This window comes from Syngnathus acus, chromosome 10, assembly GCF_901709675.1.
Source record: "Syngnathus acus chromosome 10, fSynAcu1.2, whole genome shotgun sequence".
Classification (NCBI taxonomy): domain Eukaryota; kingdom Metazoa; phylum Chordata; class Actinopteri; order Syngnathiformes; family Syngnathidae; genus Syngnathus; species Syngnathus acus.
Window position 1 is genome coordinate 17,032,393 of NC_051095.1, and position 21,597 is coordinate 17,053,989.

General features: G+C 44.4%; 2 protein-coding genes across 3 annotated transcripts; one reads left to right on the plus strand and one right to left on the minus strand.

Annotated features, from left to right (window-relative positions):
- Window positions 1-5,430, plus strand: wfs1b (Wolfram syndrome 1b (wolframin)). Its single transcript, XM_037261686.1, has 10 exons — window positions 1-196; window positions 1,043-1,261; window positions 1,419-1,495; window positions 1,598-1,742; window positions 1,807-1,980; window positions 2,122-2,202; window positions 2,333-2,493; window positions 2,571-2,807; window positions 2,895-3,013; window positions 3,154-5,430. The coding sequence occupies exons 2-10, from the start codon at window positions 1,081-1,083 to the stop codon at window positions 4,688-4,690; spliced, it is 2,712 nt and encodes a 903-aa protein (XP_037117581.1). The 5' UTR covers window positions 1-196; window positions 1,043-1,080; the 3' UTR covers window positions 4,691-5,430.
- Window positions 5,431-5,542: 112 nt separating this feature from the next.
- LOC119128851 (serine/threonine-protein phosphatase 2A 55 kDa regulatory subunit B gamma isoform) lies at window positions 5,543-21,374 on the minus strand. Of its 2 annotated transcripts, XM_037261687.1 has the most exons (11): window positions 21,164-21,373; window positions 20,563-20,898; window positions 16,775-16,931; window positions 12,707-12,804; window positions 12,278-12,443; window positions 11,544-11,656; window positions 10,484-10,661; window positions 9,781-9,945; window positions 9,270-9,439; window positions 8,111-8,202; window positions 5,543-7,065 (listed from the first exon to the last, which is right to left on the minus strand). In XM_037261687.1, exons 3-11 carry the CDS (start codon window positions 16,854-16,856, stop codon window positions 6,768-6,770), a joined length of 1,362 nt encoding a protein of 453 aa, XP_037117582.1. In that variant the 5' UTR covers window positions 16,857-16,931; window positions 20,563-20,898; window positions 21,164-21,373; the 3' UTR covers window positions 5,543-6,767. The 2 variants fall into 2 exon arrangements, with proteins under 2 accessions (XP_037117582.1, XP_037117583.1); XM_037261688.1 differs by lacking the exon at window positions 16,775-16,931 and having other exon boundaries at window positions 21,164-21,374.
- Between the last annotated feature and the right edge of the window lie 223 nt (window positions 21,375-21,597).

The following is a 21,597-nucleotide window of genomic DNA, read 5'->3' on the forward strand; positions in this document are numbered from 1 at the left end:
CAGCTGCTAGAGTTGCGTGTACTCTGGCGTGTGACAACAGAGACTCACGGGGTTTGGAGTGGATTGAGGTTTTAAACTAAATCAAAAGGACAACATGACTCGGGACGTTGTTTGACCACGAGAAATACTTTTCGAAGGTTGTTTTTCCGCTTCAGGGAAGCTAACATAAGGAGACCACATTGATCCTCTCATAAAGGTGAGACATATTGAAAAAATACAGGAGCATTAACAACGAAACAGTCAACTTCTAATACGATCTATTGTCACATTGTTAGTCCGAGTTGCATCAAATATTCATAAAAGGATCTGGATCGAGATTGTTTAGTAGCATTCAGGTCCACGCTACTTGTTAACTACATCCGAGGTCGTTAGGTTCTTCGAGTGGGGGATTCTGAAAAGGACAAAGCAGGGTTGGTTCCTCTTTAGGAACTTTGAAGGATGTCACCTTCTCGATTTAGCATACCACTCTATAACAGGATGCAGACTTTACAGATGGAACAGAGTGCGTGTTGGATTTGGCTGTGACAAATGAACGCGAATTGCATACTAACACAAGAGCTTAACAAATACAATAGAAACTCTCTGCAGAACAGGCAAGAAAATATTTATTTTTTATGATTTTTAACAGTCACCTAGAAATGTTGTAAAATGATTAAATATAATACCCATCAGCCCATGGCATTGAGATGAAACATAACCGGAACTTCCATCCATTCCATTTTCGATTGAACCATAACTGGTGAGCAAGATCCTGTCCCAGCTGATTTCCAGTAAGAGTTGTGGCTGACTGAACTAGTCACCAAAACCATTCACGCTCACATTTCTACCTATGGACAGTTAAGAGTGTTCAACTAAAATCTATGATATTCCCCCACACACACAGACAGGGAGAACACGCAAACTCCACAGAGGAGGGGTTCCAGCACTTAACCAAGAACTTTGAGAAGTGCTAACCACAATAACTGCTCTCCCTTTTGGAATTTGTTTGATATTAAAAAAATATGTTGTGAGGAAATTTCTCTCTTCTTTGTGTTCGTTTCAGGTATAGAAACATCTCCAAGATTTTCCCCTAAACCCACCATGCCGACCCCTGGGACCTCACCGCCGCCGACCTCCTCTCAGCCTGGACCACGTCCTTATTCCCGCTCGTCTTCGTTCCCCACGCCGACTGCTTCGCCACACTGCTCACCCCTCAGAAGCCCTTCTCAGCTGGGGAGAGCCCAACTCAACGCGGCCTCAGAGCCTACAATGCCTGAACCAGGTGACAGTCTTTGAAATGGTCATTTTCATTTCTGCTTTGTCATGTGGCAAAATGAAAGGAAGAAAAATAGTAACGAATTGACACAGGTGTAATGTAATGGGGAAAGATGATGTGTTTATGAATGTATTTTTGTCAAGTCCTGCCTTTCGCCTTTCAGAGGATCCAGAGGAGGAGGTCAGTCTCGAGGATATGGTTGAGAAAGCAAAGTCAGGTGACGCTAGAGCGCAGACCAAGGTCGGTGTCAAACAGATGGTGGATTTTTTGTGCTAGGGACATAATTAATGAGAAAAGTACACGGGACAGCTAAAGTGCCCTTGTGTCATGTGTCCCTCCCAGATGGGCCGCTTTTTCCTGGCTCTGGCCCTTGAAAGAGATGAGGAACTGAACCACTGCACAGCGGTCACCTGGCTGCTCCTGGCCGCCAAACAGGGTCGCAAGGAAGCCGTGAAGCTGCTGCAACAATGTTTATCATCTAGGCAAGGTAACAAGGAAAACCTCCGCCATTCATTTAGCAACATGCTAATGTGTGCGTTCTGTTTTTCTAGGCATCACTCTCGAAAACTATGAGGAAGTGAAAAAGTTGTGCATGGAAACTCGTTTTGAGAGGGGGGTTCGGAAAGCGGCTCTGCTCATGTACTGGAAGTTGAACCCGGAGAAGAAGAGGGCGGTAGCTGTTTCGGAGATGCTGGAGAACGTAGAACATGTGCACACAGATCAGGGTATGATGCTGGGAGTACTTACTAGCAACGTTGGGCTACAATTTCCAGAATAGCCTATAATGCACTATAACCTTTGAAATATTGTGATGGGGAAAAAATGAAATTAATATCTATTGCGTCATCTGTTTCCTCCATTTTCAGAAAAAACAGTCTCCCAAAGCCCACTAAATAGCTCTGTTAAGAAACAGAGGCGAGTTCTGCAGACAATGGTGACCAGCGAGTGTAAGTAACTTCACCCATATAACTATTCAGCCTCTGCCGCAACCACAGAGTGAAATCCAATAATCATTTTATCTGTAATTAGAGCATTATAAACAAACTACTAAGCAGTGATCCCATTTGTGGTTTGTAGCCATCTCCTACATCGGGATGGACGAATTTGTCGAGATGACAAAGAAATATGCTCAGGGAATCGCACCGCCTCCTGCCATGGTGGGCGTGTCAGGCAGCGATGAAGATGACGACGACGACGTGGTGGTGAGGAATCCGGATGAGCTGCCCCTACACCAAAAGGTAGGAGGGAGCGTCACAGGGGCAGGTAGACAGGTCCTGCGGCAGCGTTTCATCTTCTCCGTTTGTCTTGGCACCAGCTGTTGAAGTTCCCACTTCACGCTTTGCTGGAGATCAAGGAGCACCTCATCGACTGGGCGTCGCGGGCGGGCATGCAGTGGCTCAGCGCCCTCATCCCCACACACCATGTCAACGCGCTCATCTTCTTCTTCATCATCTCCAACCTCACCATTGAGTTCTTCATCTTCCTCATTCCTTTGCTGGTTTTCTACCTCTCTTTCTTCTCCATGATTATTTGTACGCTGCGGGTGTTCCAGGTCAGTCAGACCACCCTATTCTGCTTTTCTCATGATCTGAGGAGGATAATTGGAACGCATCTTCAAAAAGTTTGTTTGTTTTTTTAGAATTCCAAAGCCTGGGAGAACTTTCGGGCCCTAACCGACCTCCTGGCTCACTTTGAGCCTGGTCTCGATCTGGAGCAAGCTGAGACCAACTTTGGATGGACACACTTGGAACCCTATTTGTAAGGACAGCTTATTTCAAGGACATTTTGTCCCACTTTTTCTTCATCGCTCAGTTTTCCCGCATGACTCAGCCATTATATTTCGATTCAATGCTGCGCCAATGTTCCGCTGACAAACAAAATACTTGTTTTTACCTCAGGTACTTCTTGCTCTCCGTGGTCTTTGTGGTGTTTTCCTTCCCGGTGGCCGACAAGTCGTGGATCCCGTGCTCCGAGCTGGCGGCGGTGGCCCTCTTCTTCACGGTCACCGCCTTTCTCAGTCTTCACGCCTCCGCCAAATTGTTTGCTCGCAAGGCCCTGCTCACAGAAGTACTCTCGGGGGCCTGCTCTCTCTCTCACCTGCTGCCGGACTCCCTTTGGGCGCTCCGGATCTTCGGGAGGACGTTTGTCTCGCTGCCTCTGGGCGACATCGTGGCGTTGAACATTGGGGTGCCCTGTGCCCTCTATGGCCACCTGGTCTACCTCCTGTTTCGCATGGCCCAGCTGAGAGGCTTCAAGGGGACTTACCTGTGCCTGGTGCCATATCTAGTTTGCTTCACGTGGTGTGAGCTCTGCTTGGTGTTCCTCAATCACGCCACGGCCATCGGCCTCATACGGACTTGCGCCGGCTACCTCCTCTTCCTGTTTGCACTGCCCGTTCTCTCTCTAGGCCTTGCTGCGATGCTCATCATCCAGCTCATGCAGTGGTTCGTGGCCCTGGAAATCACCAAAATGGCCGTCACGCTTACTGTGTGCTTCGTGCCGGTCGTTCTGAGGCTTTGGACCCGCTTCAGCTTGAACCCCATCGTGGTGTTTCGCTCGCTGTCCAGGAGCAGCATCGTCAAACTCATCTTGGTGTGGCTCAGTGCCGTGCTGCTCTTCTGCTGGATGTACGTGTACAGGTCAGAAGGCATGAAGGTGTACAACTCCACCCTCACGTGGCCGCAGTACAGCATCATGTGCGGCCCGTCGGCATGGAAGGAGTCCAACATGGCCCAAACTCAGATCCTCTGCTCGCACCTCGAAGGCCACAGGGTCACCTGGACGGGCCGCTTCAAATACGTGCGCGTGACGGACATCGAGAACGGGGCGCAGTCGGTCATCAACCTGCTTCCTGTGTTGGTGGGCAATTGGATGCGTTGCCTGTACGGTCAGCCATACCCTGCGTGTGAGGGAATGGGAGACCCCGCCGTGGGGCCTCACCCATTCCTGGCCCCGCCGCTGCAAGATCCCCTGTGTCAACTCAAACAGCTTGCCAAGCACGAATGCCACGTCAAGCGCTTCGACCGGTACAAGTTTGAAGTCACCATGGGCATGCCGCAAGAGAGGAAGACCAAGAACGGGACCATCGTGGAAGACGAAGACGCCACCAAGGACATCGTCCTGCGTGCCAGTAACGAGTTTAAGTCAGTGTTGCTTCACTTGAACGCGGGAAGCACGGTGGAGTTCAGCACCATCCTGGAGGGACGTCTGGGCTCCAAATGGCCCGTTTTCGAGCTGAAGGCCATCCACTGCTTGTCATGCGGCAACGCACGCCTGTCCAGCCGCAGACAGTACAAGATTGAGCACGATTGGAGGCGCACAGCCCAGAATGCCCTGCAGTTTGGCTTTGACTTCTTCTTCAACCCTTTCCTCACCGCACAACTCCGCCAACTCTCTGACACTGAAACTGACACCGGAACAGAAGTGATGGTGTAGTATACACTAAATCTAAACAAGCTGTGGCTTTATTCTTCTAAAAGAAACAGTTCTGAGAATACATACACTCCCCACAAACAGGAATATTCAACATTTGAGTGATTTTCAGTATTGTTTCATGTTTGTGAGCTGTCAGTGCAATATATTGTTCCATATTATTTTCCTTGGTGAACACTAAAAGACACCTTCCAAACCTCCTAAGTTGGGCTTGTTTGCTAATGCGAACAACGTTTTCATCTTTTTCAAGATGTACTCATGCTCACTGCCCGAGTTGCACCTCATTTGTGGAGAGCTGAAAATGAAAGTAAATGACGGGAGTGTCCGTTGATGTAAGGCTTTAACCATCAAGTTTATTAGCAAGTTGTCTTCAAGTGCCTTGATTGCATTTTAGATACATTAAACATTTCTGGGATCCTTTTCATTTCAAAAGTTATTTATTGTGCCTTCTGTTCCTTTTATGTCTGTTTATAAGCCTGCTGTGCAGGAATTGAACATGTTAAACCTGAGTAATTATGTCTGAATTGGGATCATCAGTGTTTCTTGTTCTGTGACCCATACAAATATGACAGTAACAATATCTTGTATTGCCAAGCTTTACACAGAATGGAGTAGCCCTAATTAGAATTTGATAAACTTGTGAAAAACATAGTGAATTGTTTATATTTTTAGAATACTGGAGTAGGATCATTTGTTTGTGCTTACTAAAGGAGTGGGTTAATAAAGATATTTGGATTAAAGTATCTTATTTCGCTGAAGTACGGTCTAACAACAATAGGTGGAGTCCTAGCCTGCAGTAACGCTGACTTCCACGAAAAGAGAATAAACGCAACACAAAGGAAATAACAGTGGATGCAATTGTTGAAATCTTTATTCTCCCCGAAAAAAAATACCTGCTTGTTTGACAGGTTTGTCCTCAACACACATGAGCACAAAAATTTACATTAGTTTGGTCAGCACATGGAGTAAACTGGATTTTCTTTTATTCAAAAAAGTGAAATAAAAGAATAAATTGTTCTTCAAAAATAAACAATTCTTGACATTAGCAAAGTAATCAGTGTGGAAGGCGTTAGAGATAAAAGTAGCATCTCTCTGCTGTCGCTTTGGAGGCAATCTTGTAAATTGAGTCCACGTCAGTTTATGGATTTTGAAAAAAAAAAATCTCATACAAGTCCAAAAAGAGGGTTAATACACCATTTAGGCCCTTTTAGAGTATAACAATAACCCAAAACCTTAGTATCCGTTTGCCTCTGTACCGGGCAGATTCCCGTACAGCTTCATTCCAATTGGTACATGTAAGCGTATGAACCGAACATCAGTAAACATGCGTGAGCATCCACAGACGCAAAGGTAACGAGAGTTCGGTCATCGGTGGTTTCTTCGTGCTGTAAGCATTTTGTACAGCTGGGTCTACATGATTAAAAAGGCAGCCAAGTCAGTTAGTCAGTCTACAGTAGGCTAAATCTGTGTGACATGCAGCATAGTCTTGCTTAATTGCTGATTTAAAAAAAAAAAAAACTTTTTTTTTTTTGCTTTATTTGTATTAAAGTAGCGCAAAATGCAGCCACAGACCAGAAGCAGAACCCGTGAGGTTTGCAAACATGTGGAGGAGATAACTGTGCGTCCACACGTGAAGTAATACTTCTGCTTCTGTCTGAAGGAATGTGAGACTCTCCTGAACTGGAGAGATCTTGGATCACCATCATCGTGTTGCCAATTAAATCATTACAGAGAAGGGAGAAAAGTGAAAATGGCGGAGGTGACTTTAAATTAAACACATGACCAGTAAGATCAATGCCTCATTTAACATCACTGGTGCTGGTAGACACAAGGGGGGTTGAATTGGAGTGCAGTATACCCATGGCTAAAAATAGAAGAGGATGAGGTGGAAAAAGACCATGTAAACATATGTCCAGTCTGATGTTTCTACACCTCCATAATCCCAGCATGGCCTACTTGAGGTCCTTCCATTTGTCCGAGGTTGATGAAGAGGTGAATGTGTTTGTATGTAAAGTATGATGCCCGTCCTTGAGTGCGTATGATTGCGTACATTCTGGCACTGTTGTGTCTTGATCTGCGCTCACGAATGCATCTCCGAGTTGAGTTTGTCCTGGAAGATGTACAAGTTGTTGGTGGCGGCGATGGCAATGATGTTCTCTGTCGGATGCCAGGCCGTGTGCAGGATCTTCTTGGTGAAGTCCAGGCTGTCCACGCTGATGTCGTCCTTGCGCCGCTTGCTCCCTGCGGCACACACTCTACGTGGCTTGAGCACGGCTCGGGGTTTGCTGCTCTCCCGGGACGCTTCTAAGGTCACGTCACGCTTGGTGTTGCGGTCGAACATGCGGAAGAAGTTGTTGTAGGCTCCTGTCATGATCACGCTACACATGGGAGAGGAGTTGAGAGATCCAGTTATAGGAAGAAAACTCATTCTAGTGGGGCTAATAGAGATGTGGTTCATTGAGATGAATTTCATGCAGGTTGATTTTCAATGGATTTTTTGGAGGTTCAGTCTGATGGGGGAGGACCTGCGCTGACCTGATTGAAGGTTCATATCATGAAAAACCATCAGGTGCACCACAGAAATGATCAAATTTCACTTAATTGGTCCCCAAACCTTCGTTCACAACAAATAACGTATCTTTCTTCATCTATCTATGCCAGCAATGTATCATGGCAGATAGAACAATTAAATATTCTGCCACTAGACGGCAGAAGGTACAACGGACCTGTTGCCATTCATGCATTCATTGATTTAGCTTTGTGTTCAACTTAGCAGGCCCAGATTTCACACTGAGTAAGTACATTTGTGAATAAATTGAGACAAGATCATCAATATTAAGTCAGCATCGACTTGCTTTTTTTCTTCGTACGCTGCAAGACTTAAGAATGTGCCACATGAAAATGTCGTTTCCATTGATTTAAGTCTTCAGTGTGGTTTGTGTTTGAATCAGCAAATGTAGTGAATCTCTTGTTGGACTGCCATTGTGAGCTTGCACTTTGACTTTACATTCCACAAAGGACTAAGAAGAGTTCCACAACGACCGTAAATAACTCAATAAGCTGCAGTAATATTTGTCATTTTTTACGGACGATAAAGAATATACAGTATGCCTGTGAGTATTGTCATGTCATCTTTTTATGTGTTAATCTATTTTTTTTCTGCACATCATGTTTATATTTGTTTTGTGTTAAGTTAGACAGTAAAGTTGAAGTGGCATTACAAAGCTTTGAAGAGATTTTGTCCTTTTAAATGTTTGCTATCTGAAATGAGTTGAGTTAGGTTGAGTTCACCGGCATCGAGCATGATGCCGGTGAACCCAACCAATTGTAAACTGTAAACCCAATTTACAACAACTATGTTTTGCATAATACAAAATTATCAAATACAAGTCATGAATGCGCTTTGGCTATTATAAGACAGACCTGTCCGAGCCATTCCAGGCGCACTCAAATTTGTCGAAGATGCAGTCGTTTTCATAAAGGGAGCACAACTTGCTGCGGAGGTAATCGTGAACCTGGAGGAGCACACAGATTAAAAATGAATCAAATGCACATCTGTTTTACTAGACAGGTAAACTAAAAATAGAAAATAAAATGGGGGACACACATGCAGGAAACATTAACTGTGCACAGTTGTAACACTAACCCTCCCCAAAGGTTTCGCTAATGAGACAATACCCCCTCTCAGCAATATGAGGTATCAGGAGTACGTTTTAATCTAAAATGTCGTTAACGTCTGGCTATTATCACACACCAAGGCCGTGGTATTGCACGCACGCACTCACGCACGCACACGTTGACTGAGTAATAATCCCCCGCCTCCCGCTGTGATTTCATGCAACCTGCCTGTGTCAGCAGTGTGTGTCCGCACTGAGGGGCTGAAATATCCACCATCTCTTACCACTATGTTCTGCCCTGAGCCCTATCTTCTCATTCTTCAACGAGTCAGCGGTAAATTGTCGCCCTTAAGCTGAGCCTGCATTGTTGCTGTCGGTTTTGTTACCCCCCACCGAGGGTCTCTTTCGATGGTGGGGGTTACTGTGTCATTGAGGGTTTTGAATATATTCTTATGTATGCATCATGTATTTCCTTGGGATCTTGTGCAATTTAAATGAACCTCCCCATTTCCGCAAGTCACCATGCTACTGTTACTACCAGCTTTGTGCCACATCCTAAAAGTCTTCCTCGCAGTTCCTCTCCTTGCCAACCCCTCAGCCCTCTCCCCCCCCTCCTCCTCCATGCTGCATTGCAGATCTAGGTGTCAGGCACTGGGGTGAAGTATCCCTTCTTCCTGTTAATCTTCATGAGACTGTAAATAGCTCCTCATCGTCCTCATGTGGCCCCGGACACTCAGACACACACAGACGCCCTTGGAGGGAATGATGACCCCCACATGACAAAATAGATATTCAATTCTTTTAAAAAGAATTATAGACAAAACAGTATGGTTGAGGAAAATAATGTAATAGCCCTGGTGTATGTAATGAATTCCCAAATAGCACTTTAGTCCATCTTGTTCCAATTCATTGGAAAGAAAGATGAAGCAAAATAATAATTTGAGCGCTGCAAGCATTTGAGTCACCTGGTAGGTCTCCAAGGGCTTGCTCTCCATGTTGAGGTCCCAAACCTTGGCAGTCAGATAGTCTCTGGTGAGCAGGTAGCGCCCGCTGTGGCTAAATTTGACGTCAGACACAGAGGAGATAATCTCGGAGAAGAAGGAACGAGCACTGGGGTCCTCTGGCTCCTCAAACACTAGGGGCGAGGCAAACACGACAAACCTGATAAATGTGTGCATTGTCACACTGAATAATTGAGATTAATTGATAGACACAGGTAAGAATAAGCCTCATCATTGGGTGCTTTGGTCCAGCTGTCACAATGATCAAAGAGCAGGAATTTACAAGCTCTGTGTTTTACGATATCGAACATAAACACACGTTTTCTAACTCAATCCATTCTTCATTTGTAGTTAAATTTGAGACAGATAATCTTGTTAGTCATAAGTAAAATAATTTGATTTGTCCTTCACAAGAGATTATACGTTATCTGACATTTTGAGGACACTTGGAGAGCATCTCAGCAGGTTTGCTCACATTTGGAGTGTCGGTCGCACAGCGCCGCCTCCCTCATGTCACAGAGGCGCAGGGTGCCTTTGCTGCTGCTGTACACAAACAGGTTACAGTGGTGGGGGTGAAACTCAGCCGCTGTGATCACCTCTGTCAGATCCTCCATATTGGCTGGCTTGATGTCCACAATGTCTGAGAGAAAAGGCGGCATCGCTCAAGGAAACAACCGTCGGCTTACAGAGACTGACACTTTCTTCTATTAATCCGTTGAATTTACTCACTAATTGAGTCCCCGGGAAAATGATTACAAATCCACTCAAGTCCATGATAAAAACAATCAGTGGAAGTATTATGTAAATACAAAAACCTCCACAAAAATAATTTCAAGGAAAAATAAACCAAACACAATATAAATTGTGAGAAAATGCATTTGACAGTCAGATCATTTGTAATAAAATAAATCCTTTCCGGGTCAGGAATGTGGCAACTGAAACCTATTGAGCTGCAATAAAGCTCAGAAAGCGTCTGAAATATTCATACGGCCTTTGAATTATTCATTAAGATACATTTTCACTCCCCAAGTAAAATAATCCCCTTCCCCCAATGCTGTTTCTTTGTCCAGCAAAGTGCCACTCAATGCATGTACATTAGTAAAACATTCATTTACAGCACTGCCGTTCACTATTTATGTTGCGTCTGTTTGTCTCTTCATAAAATCAACAAAGGATACTGAAGCTGCGGTCGGTGATGTCCAGATGCCAGAGGTTTATCCTCAGGTCGTCAGCCGACATGTAGGTTTCGTGGTCGGAGTTGACCGAGATGGAGTTGACGTGATAGGTGTGGGCGTTGGCAAACACCCGCCTCGGGCTCACCTCCACCATTAAATCCATGGGCTTCAAAACAGGCACCTGTAAAGCCGATAGCCATTTATGACCAGATGTGACATGTAGTGCTATGAATACAGACAGTAAGTTCCATTTAAGCAATTTTATCGTATTGTAAATTAATATTTAACCGCCTGCCTCCGTTGCCATTAATAATTCAAGCTAAAGCCCAAATTCATTTGTTAGATGGAGCAATGGAGTTCTAGTGCTGAGCTTGAATGTAAAGCTTATATGGCTCTTTTCAATTAACACACAATTTGTAGTGTCCAAACCTACTACTAAGAATAAATTGGACTTTGAGATTTTCTACATATGCAAAGAAATTTACTAAAACCGTATCAATATTTATTTTTTTATCATGCCCAATATATTCAGACAGTTCAGATTCAGAAGCAAAAATGCTTTCCTACACTTTCTGCTGTATGAACATATCACAGGAATACTAATTATAATGTATATTTTTTTATCTTGGTACCAGTTACCTTTGCTTTGGTTCTAAATGTGGACATCTGCTCAGGGCAGCGGCAGATCTATTATAGAGGAATACCTGGCCGTGGGCCAACCCAAAATCATAAAAAATACCAAACTGTTTGCCTCGTCAAATTTAATAGGGTTAAAAATAACTAGCACTATAATGCGATCGATAATTGCTCAATTGGTTTTGGCGGGCTTGATAACACCCTTACATCCTTGATTTTTCGGCATGAAGCAAACAGCTTGGACACCTCTTTTCTACACAACCACACTCATGTCCATGACACGTAAATGCAACCGGAAATAATTTGACCAATTCGAAGAGAGCAGGCAGGTGTCACAGTGCTGTTCACTCAATGGATGTTTGCTTCCTGTTGTCGTATACATTGTGTCACTTACTCACATCTGCATGAGCAAAACAGACAGACTTACCTGTAGGGAGGTCACAGTGGAAATGTCCTTGATCCGACCCTCTTCATCTTTCAGGTTGTACCCCTCCGGACGTTTGTCTCGTTCACTCACCTTCCACAGCTTAATGGTTTTATCTGGTAAATGAAACACAAATATACAATGTATGAGGAGCTCTTAAATCCGCTTGCACAACGGAAACCTAATAAACCTCTTTAACTGAGGGGAAAATCTACTTAGGTTTTGTAACTCTGATTCAAATGTAACCTTAATACCATTTATCCCTCTAATGCGCTTCACTTCATCACGTCCACACAGGCTGACCTCAGATATCGTCTACCAGGGGTTTGTCATGAAGTGATTGGAGCTGGGCGACCAAATGCAGCTTGGACCAAGGTTTAGTAAAGAACTCAAAAGATAGACTAGAGGCTCGACTAGGGACAAGACTAGAACAGAACATACTGGAGACTAGAAACAAGAAGACATGAGACCAGAACAATCCGACGACAGGACTTAAATACAAGACAGGTAACGCGAGGCAGGTGGCGGCAATTACATAGATTGTGAGCAGACACAGGAGGGGAGGGGCGAGGCGAACAGAAACCATGGCAACATTAAAACAAGGAAACGAACGGAGACGGATCGTGACAGGGTTATATAAACATCTCGGGGAAAATCACTTTTGTACTGGTGTGCTGCAATAGCTAGCCAATTAATAGCATCTTTTCAGTGCCACCTGATTCAGTGGCAAAACTCACCATTGGTGGAGAGGAGGAAATGTGCCGCGTTCTGCTGAGGCAGCCATCGGATCTTATTGATCTTCTCCTCAATCTCCAGACTCTTAAGGTAGTCAAACTCGGGCTCATGGCTCTGGAAAGTGCTGTAGACGTTGTACTCTCCCTGGGAGAACAGCTCAGTTTTGCTCTGTGGACAGAAAAAAGTGGTTGATGGGTGTAAAAACCAAGAGAGGAGAGCTGAGGAGAAGCATTACATTGCTCCAACAGCATGTCAAGCATCTTGAGGAAGCAGTGTGCTGCCGACTTTGCACAAGTATAACGATGCACGCAGCAGGCGCATCAACTATTTAGCAAACTAGACGCTCGCTGGACGGGGGGCAGACTTCACTTGCGCATAAGGTGAAACTACTCTACTGTAAATGTGTGTGAGAGACTTTACGGTGTGTCTACCTCAGGTTCTCGCTGAAAGATGACCACTCTGCCTCCCTTGTCCCCAGTGGCCAGCAGCTCTCCCGTTTGGTTGAACTCAACAGTGGAGATGATATCGGCTGCATGGGGACAGAAAGAGAGACAATGATGGAGGGGGGGGTGGGGCAGCGAGTGTGTCATTGTGCGTGTTGCATCAAGCACAAGAGAAGGATTCATCATTTGAGCATACACAAGCAGTCTGTCTGCAGCCTGTTTAACCAATCGGATGGAGAAGAAACACGTGCCACAAATTTGCGTCATTATGATTCACACACTGATTCAAACACTCCAGAGTAGTGTCACTTGAATAAGCATTTTTTGTAATGTTCTCTTTGCCACAACGAGTGAAGTGCGTTTGTAATTAGAAACTTCTTTTACAGAGTGGTTCTCTGTCATACAATATGCTGAATATGTCGTCAATTGTTAAAAGAAACAACTGAGGCTTGAATATGGTTTAATATTCGCCTCCACTAGCCAATACAGGGGCTGCTCTCGTAAAATTATATTTCTTTGACAAAGCATTGCAATGGATGTTTTGCAATTCTTAGTTTGGAGGCAAATGGGACTAAAAAAGAATTTCTCTAGTTCTCTCAGTGACTTGTTGACCAAGACATACGTATCGATTTTGCCGATGAAAAAGGGGAGTTCCAGTGGAAATTACAGTACAGGTATTAAATTCCAGATTGCTCCATAACTGCACTGAAAATGAATTACAAATGAGAATTACAAGCTTACAGGTGTCTTAAAACGGTTCTGAACTGGCTATAGTCCATGCCTGCAAAGTACACGTATCGTAGAGGTGGCATCATATAATTATTTTCTGAGTAAAACTATTACATCTCTTTCGGTCTAAGTGAAAACCTGTTTATTTTAAATACTCTTTAAAATCAGTAATCTAATCTGGGTTCTTTACATTAATTGAAATGGATTCTCGTCAGTAAGATTTGTAAGAAAAGAAAACAAGCACAAAGCTATCAAATGATCCAACAATGGATTGAAATGGGTCATAGCTGAGCTTTCCGTGCTTCCAACAAAGGAGTCCTCAGAGTTTTGATAAAGAAGAAAGCAGTCCTCAATAAGCTGTGGTTGTAATAAAAGCAGAGCGCAGTGGGAGCATTTATTGAGAGTGTTGAGATTCAAAGCTGTAGCACTGCCAATTTTGTGGCAGCCTTGACTCACACTGAATTTATGATGAAGGCAAGCTTTGCTTCTGTGCCTTTCCATCTCCAGACACAAGCACCCCACAGCCCCCTTTCTTCTGAGACTCTCACACACCATTGTCCAGGCTAATTGCTCCTTCTTCTACATATTGTCATTTTGGCCACATTTCACTCCTTTCTCATCTTTGTGGTTGTCTTTCTATCTCGACGCTCATCCCTCCCCCACAGCATTCTGCAGCTCGGCAGTACACTCACTGGTGGTGGAGATGCTGGCAGCGGTGAAATGGGAGTGATGGAGAGGGAAGAAGGGCTCGGGCGGAGGCGGTGGAGGAGAGGGTGGCCGGGAAGGAGGGGTGTCCCTCCGATGAGCGCGGTTGCCTTGGTAACAGGCTGAGCCAGCGAGTAGTAGCGCTACTCGACACGATTTGCCGTACTCTGGCGGAGGAGGAAGTGGGATTAAATCAATCCAGGAAGAAGGGGCATGGGGGAAATAATTGAGCCACTACAATTTCGCCCACACACAAATTAATTAATTCCAGGTGACAGACAAAATTATTGCGGCTAATCATTAGAATGCAGGCTGCGTTGCATACTGCTGTGCTCGACTGGGAAGTCAACATGTGTCAGTGTGTAAGAGTGAGACAACTATCTTGTCACAGAAGAGCTAAGATCAGCAAAAACTGACAGAATGGCACAAATTGTAGCGGTATAAAAATATGCAACACACATTCTCCTCATCTTTCCCTGTTTGACAAACCATTCAGTGAAGATCCTTCTACCTTTTAACCTCATTCATTTCTCAATTCTCAGTCAAGGGGCAGAAAAGACAAATGATCCATCGCAAACTGTGTGTGCGTGCGTGTTGGTGTATGCATATCTGCAAGGTTATCAGTACTGTGGATGTGTGTGTAGTTGCAAGCAAGTTATTTGCACCTGCAAGCTATTGTGACTCACCATCATACAGCTGTGTCCACACTTGCAACACATCACACAGGCAGCACAACTCAAACTCTAGCGAACCCAGTAACATGGAAACAAATTCATCATTTAGCCTGCATTGTGAATTGGGAAAATTATGAACAACATTTCCTGGTTAGGTCGCCGTTCACCAACTTCACCAACTTGATTACGCCATATGGCAAATCTAAAAAGTCTACACACCCCTGATCGACTGATGGCTTTTTGTAATCTGAAAAAAATAAACCAAGATAAATATTTTTTTTCCACAGTGACCTATAACAATTGAACTTACAATTCAACTGAATTTTTCTTTTATTTTTTTACAGAGGGAAGGCAAGAATAAACAAGTGAAATATCCTGACCCTTTGTTTTAATCTTTGTCAAGTTAGTATATCATACATGAGCTTCGGGGTTCATTTTAAATGTATTTATTTTGGCATTGCTGTACATCCATACTGAAGAAGAAAAGTCAGACAGTAGTTTGAGAATTGTAACTATATGCATTATATTGATTTTTTTTCGATATCTTGTACACGACAAATACTCCATTTAAATACTACATTTAAAAAAACTAAAGCTAATACTAAAACTAATGCAAATCCAAATAAACCCACGAATTTTCAAACAAATGAAACTAATAAAAACGAACAAACCTACTCTCAAAACTAATTAAAACTAGTTGAATTTAAAAATCAAAAGTTAAATTTCACCTTCAATGAAAAATCTAAAACTTAAACAGTTTTTTTCAATGGTCTCTATATAATGGCTTTTCACCTATTGTGGGTGTGTCTGGAATCTATCCCCATATTAAATAGGACTTCACTGTAGATCTCATGAGGCTAATTTGAAGAAGAAAAAAAAGCAATGGCTTGGGGGAAAGAGTGGGTGTTGGAGGTGTAAAAAGGGGGAATTCCTTTTTTATGAGAAGAGATACAAGAGGGACAGGGAGGGGAGCAGACTTCCCACTGTCCCAATTACGGATATGTCAGCTTTGGGAAAACATCGACCATTAAAGCCCAGCCAAAAACACACACTCCTTAAGAGCAAGGACAAGACGTAGCTCAGCAGGAGATGTTTGTGTATGTCGGCTATTACGTGTGTGCAGCATGTGCACTCAGCATGTAGTATCTTCCGGTGTACGTGTGTACACGTGTGTACTCAAATGACCCTTTCAAGAAAAATAAATAAACAGGATGGAGAGAGGAAGGGAATAACTGTCTGGGGTTCAATTGATCTCTGTCCTGCAGTTTAGGGGCTATTTGGCAAAAAAAGAAACGGCATGTGTGGGTATTGGAGGAGCACATGAATGGAGAGAAGTGATTGTGGGATGGCACAGCATGGGGTCTGGGACACAGTGGAGCAGAACTGGTGTGAGCCTAATGGTCATTGACACAAACAATTACAAGCAGCGTGCTGGAAAAACAACAAATTTTGCTCAGACAGCTTGGATTGTTCAGTGCTGAATTTAGTCATCATGTTAAACAAAAATACTTCAGACAGATTTGTCAGACTACCGTGACAAAAGATGTGGAGCTTAGGGATTTGCGCCCAGTTTAGCACCCTATGATATTGAAAACTGTAATTAATTATCAACAGTTTATAAATACTTAAATGGGCGTCTTTGACTTGGGAGAGGAAGCCTGAAAAGGAGACTGAGCGAAGACTGGTCAATCTATTTAAAGAAATCAATCAGACACACATACACACATTCTACATCACAGTCTGAGATAAAAATAACATGGCTGGTACAGAAATAGAGGCACACAAAAGAAATAATGCAGACTGACAAAATGAAGTATGAAATATTTGTGATGCTCAGACACAAAGTGAATAATTCCCTCGAGGCACACGCCCACGCATTTCTCAGACTGATGTCGCGATTGTTTAGACATACTGTCCATGTGGACAGAGAAGAGGAGAGAGCACACACCTTCAGTGTAAGAGGCAAACGGCTCAGGCTCCAGAGAAAGGGTAGTGATGTCGGAGCACAGCACCTGGATGGGGCTCAACATCCTGGGGGATGACTCCAGGGTGGAGAGGGGTGGACGGGATGGGCGGAGCTCTTCAGGCTATAGCCAGGAGCAGCCCTGCAACAGGAGCAAGGATGGAGGAAGAAGAGGTGGGTTGCAAAGGGGAAGGACAAAAGGAAGGAGGAAAGGAAGTGGGGAGTGGTTAAGGTGGGGGTCTGGTTTGCTACATCACCACATTTGGCCATGAGTACTCACCAAGTAAGTCACAGAGGTGATGTATTCATGATCATATTTTAACTATGACACAGGCGCTTTAGGGTGAGGTTTTGAAGGGAGAAGAAGTCATGCAGGGTGGACACATACGCATAGAGTTAAATGAACATCAATGAAGTTCATTTGTCATGGTAGTTCCTTGCTTAATGTCAATGGATGAAAATAAGTTAGTTTTTTTATTAAATTATGCCCCGCTTGAGACAAATAATACACCTAAATCTCAATCTTACGCAATTTTTGATGTCCAGAATTTGGGAATCGCGTTAACCTTGAAAGCGCGTTAGATAGACAGACAAATAGAAAGTCTTAATTTTTTAGAAAGGTGTGTTTTTAGGCAGCTGAAGGAGTCCTTTGTTACGTTAATTTAGGCCAGGCATGTTGTTGAGCAGCCGAGAGGGTCCGTTTGCGCCACACACATCAAAAACTCAGTTCCGGCAATTGAGTAACTAAATTAGATTTAATAAAAAAAAATGTAATTTATTTTAGAGCCCCCTTTTTTTGCTGTGGTCAGATCTAATCCAGTATTGTATGGAACACAAACTAAGGCACATTTGTAATTAATTATTTGACACATATATTCCAAGTTCTTGCCTTGCATTGCCATATTAATTGCTGAAAAGCAGAAAGAAACATTTAATTTTCATATCACATAGCACTTGAGCGCCACTAAAAGATTGTAGCTGTTAGATGAGCTCATTTAGGGGCAACATTGTGTAAAAGAGAGGCTGATTCAGCTCAACATCTAAATGGGGCGCACAATTGTGAGCCTGTTAAAGAAATGAATCATAAATAAATGATTCCCCAAAAGCGCGGGGGAAAAGCAGAAGGCAAGGCACAATATTTGGATGACTAATATTTCATGAGTATTGAAAAGCAAAGCCTCATTCATCCCCGGAGACAGTTCTACTCTAGTTAGAGCTTCGTGTAACAAAGGGAGCCAGTGAGGAGGGAAAAGGGAATAAAAGAGAAAAGGTAGAAGTGATGGTGAGAAGTGGGGAGGGGAGGAATTGTGAATTGTGGAGGAAGGTTAAGCACCCCTCCTTTGTAGGTTTTGAAGGCCGGGGAACTCCCCATGGAAAGGTCTCAGGATGTACTTTTATGTATGCACACGGACGCACACGCGCGCGAGCGCGCACACACACGCACACACACATTCATACAACCTTTGTGAACAAAGACGCATGGGATGTCCTTAGAAACAGAAACGAATATATGAATGCCATGCAGGCAAAAGAATGTCAACACGACAGACACTTCTTTAGAACCACTCACACATCTCTCACTCCATCTGCCATCAGCACTAAGGTTCAACCTTTCAGCAATGTTGGCTAATTATTTAGCAGACGGACCGCTTCAGCAATGCTCCAAGATGTTTTGGAGGATGCTGGGGAATGGGGAAAGAGGGCGGGCATGGAAAAAGGGTGGAGGGAGGGGAGCAGACATGGACGAAGAGGCAACAATGAATCATTTTGTTTATTTGTGACAGAAACTAACTGAGTGGTCCTTTGACATTGATTTACTTATTGTTCTGCAACTATCTGTCAGCCGACGCTGGGTAATGTGTTGCACTATCCCATCTGTGTATGTGTGTGTGTGTGTGTGTGTGTGTGTGTGTGTGTGCGTGCGTGCGTGCGTGCGTGCGTGTGTGTGTGCGTGCGTGCGTTCACATGTGCGTGTGTGTGGCCACCACGCTGAGAGCACATCAGTGATTCAACCGGAATAGTGGCTGTCTGTTGGGCGGAGAATAATTAATCCTGCCATTATTGGAGGGCGGAGACAACCTGTCAGTCATACCGGCCAAGCATGAAAAGCATTATGTTTTTATCACCGACTGTTGCTATGGCAATCATACATAGTTGCTGGTGACGGATGTTACCAGCGACTTCCTGCTACTTTCTGGCCTCTCGGACAAAGGCGGTGTTACGAAGGAAATATGTCAAAGAAAAAGTCAAAGGCAGAGAATATTACTATGAAACACATAACATTAACACTTTCAACAGGCTATATTCTGACTAAAAAGTAATTATTTCATAGCTCCATTAACCCATTTTCCGAATCGCAAGGGTCACAGGCGTACTGGAGCCTATACCGGCAGTTTTTGGTCGCCAGCCAATCGCAGGGCACTCACAGACAAACAACCATACACACTCACAATCCCACCTACGGGCAATTTGGAGTGGGATGTGGGAGGAAATCAGAGTACCCGGAGGAAACCCACGCAGGAACAAGGAGAACATGCAAACTCCACAGAGAAAAGCGGGAGCCGGAATCAAAGCCTGCACCTCAGAACTGTGAGGTGGATGTGCTAACCAGTGCTCCACCGTGCCGCCCCAGCGCAGACTCTGAATTCTCAATTCAAGAAGGAAAAACAAAATCCATCATAAAACTGAGATTAGCCTTTGTAATACTAATTACAGTTAACAGAAGGTGTGGGGGAGCAGAAAACAAACTAAAACTGTTTATGTGTGCAGCTGCACTGGCTATAATATCCACCCCGCTTCAAATCTGATACGGGATCTATTCAATTGGACGCCCTGCTTTATTACATTTGGGAGGAGAAGTGCACATGAGTCTCACAGAAGCTTGCGACGGGGAGCTAACTGGCATATCTTGATTTTTGTGCAGGTGATAGCCTCTTTTACCATGTTTGGGAATATGGCAGACCAATCTGCATCATGCTAGCCGTTTCAGTAGGCTGAGGTTTTGTTTTGTTTTTATTTGGTTTTTTTACTCGCCCTGTGCACTTGAAAAGTTGGTAGTTGAAAGTCGACTAATCATGAGACCAGCTAAAAGTAGGTCAAAATTGATGCTCAATCGGGGTGAAGAGTCGTCCCCAAGTGCCCACTTCACAGCTGCTAACTATCATCCGAAAGTGGAGATCTTGCAGTTCCCTATAAACGTGTTTTGAGCATGGACTCCAACGAGTCTGTCTTTGCTTCTGTCATGCAGAACATGTGCCCCTCCTTAAAGAAAATGAGAGGAGCCGCTTCCGTTGTCCAACAAGCAAGTCGCCCGTTTCTAACCCACACAGCTACAAAAATACCAAAACAAAGAAGATGTTTACAGTTGTTTTGCGCTACACCTGTATTGGGCAGTCAGTCTACAGTCAGATCAATTCTTTCCTGGAATGCAACTACAGTGTGTAACACAACAAAAGAGCCATTAGAAATGCTTAAAAAAGGACCAAAATAAGAACCGGAGCACAATGAAAGGAGACCCTAGTGAAGATAAGTGGTTTGGAGAACAAACGAGGAAAGACTGGCCAAAGTTCAATTTTGTAAAAGGCTTGGAGAGAGGCGGTTACTCCGTCTGTCAGCACTTAATCGATCAATGCAGATTTAGAAAACAATTAGGAGGTAGTTCTGCCCTTCTTCTTAGTAGAACACACACATTTGTACACACACGCTCTCCATAGGTTGGATATGTGAGCAGGTTTAGCTGTCACTCACAAACGTTCACTCGCTGGTCTGCTTACCTTCAGTCACATAGTTGTAGTCGGGGAGGAAGCCGCGGTGGTTGAGTGTCGGAGTGGCGTCAGTGTCTTCGCCCATCGGCGGGGCTTAGGGGAGCGCCCGTCCTGGGGGGGCAGCGTGGTGGTGGTGCTGAGGGTGGTAGAGCGGTATCGGAGGGGGTGGTGGGGAATCCGGCCAGCCCAGCGCCCATCACTGCTGCTCGCCGACGCCTCGTCAGCACAGAGCCGCAGTCATCCTACAGCCGATGAGGATGAGGAGGGCAAGGCGGTGTGTGAGTGGGCCTGTCCCAAGGGTTGAGTGAGGGTCAGAACACAGGCAAGTCGGGGCCAGATGCAAACCTGCAAAGGGTGAGTGTGTCTAAGTTCATTTCAGGAACCAAAAACTTCATAACAAACACCAGCCTGTCAAAACGCACATATATGTAGAGGATTATCGAACAGAAATAACCAAGTATAGTCTATTCATGTAGGGATAATCCAGGAGAGGGAGTGGGGGGAGGGGTGTGTCGGATGAACCGTTGGTTGGTGTCTCCGCAGTGCTGATGCTTCTGCAGCAAAACTCTCAAGCATGGACACACACATCCAACACCACAAACACACCCACCTGCACTTCTCCACGGAGGGACCTGGAAACTGGAAGACCCACCAGAAAAAAAATATCACTTATTTTTCGTTGGCTGATAACGTTCCCTGGATTCTTTGCTCTTCCAGGATGAGGAAAGCTTGCTGGTCCCTGCTGCAGTCTGCACTCTGGTATGCAAAAGGCAGAGTGAAAGGTAGAAAGCGAGGGAGGGAGGGAGGGAGGGAGAGAAAGTGACTGACATGGTGAGTGTGTGATGCATCAGATCAGGCCACGCCCACCTTGCAGCACAGCCAATCATAATAAAGATGGGATCTTGCCCGACCACTGAGCACAGGTTATTAAAGACTAGAAATAGGAGCGAGCCACGGAAGGGACAGGCTGTCTTTAAGGGGGAATTAACAAGAGATAAGGCAGATTAATGAGCGTCATAACACAGACTAATAGTCACCTGAAGA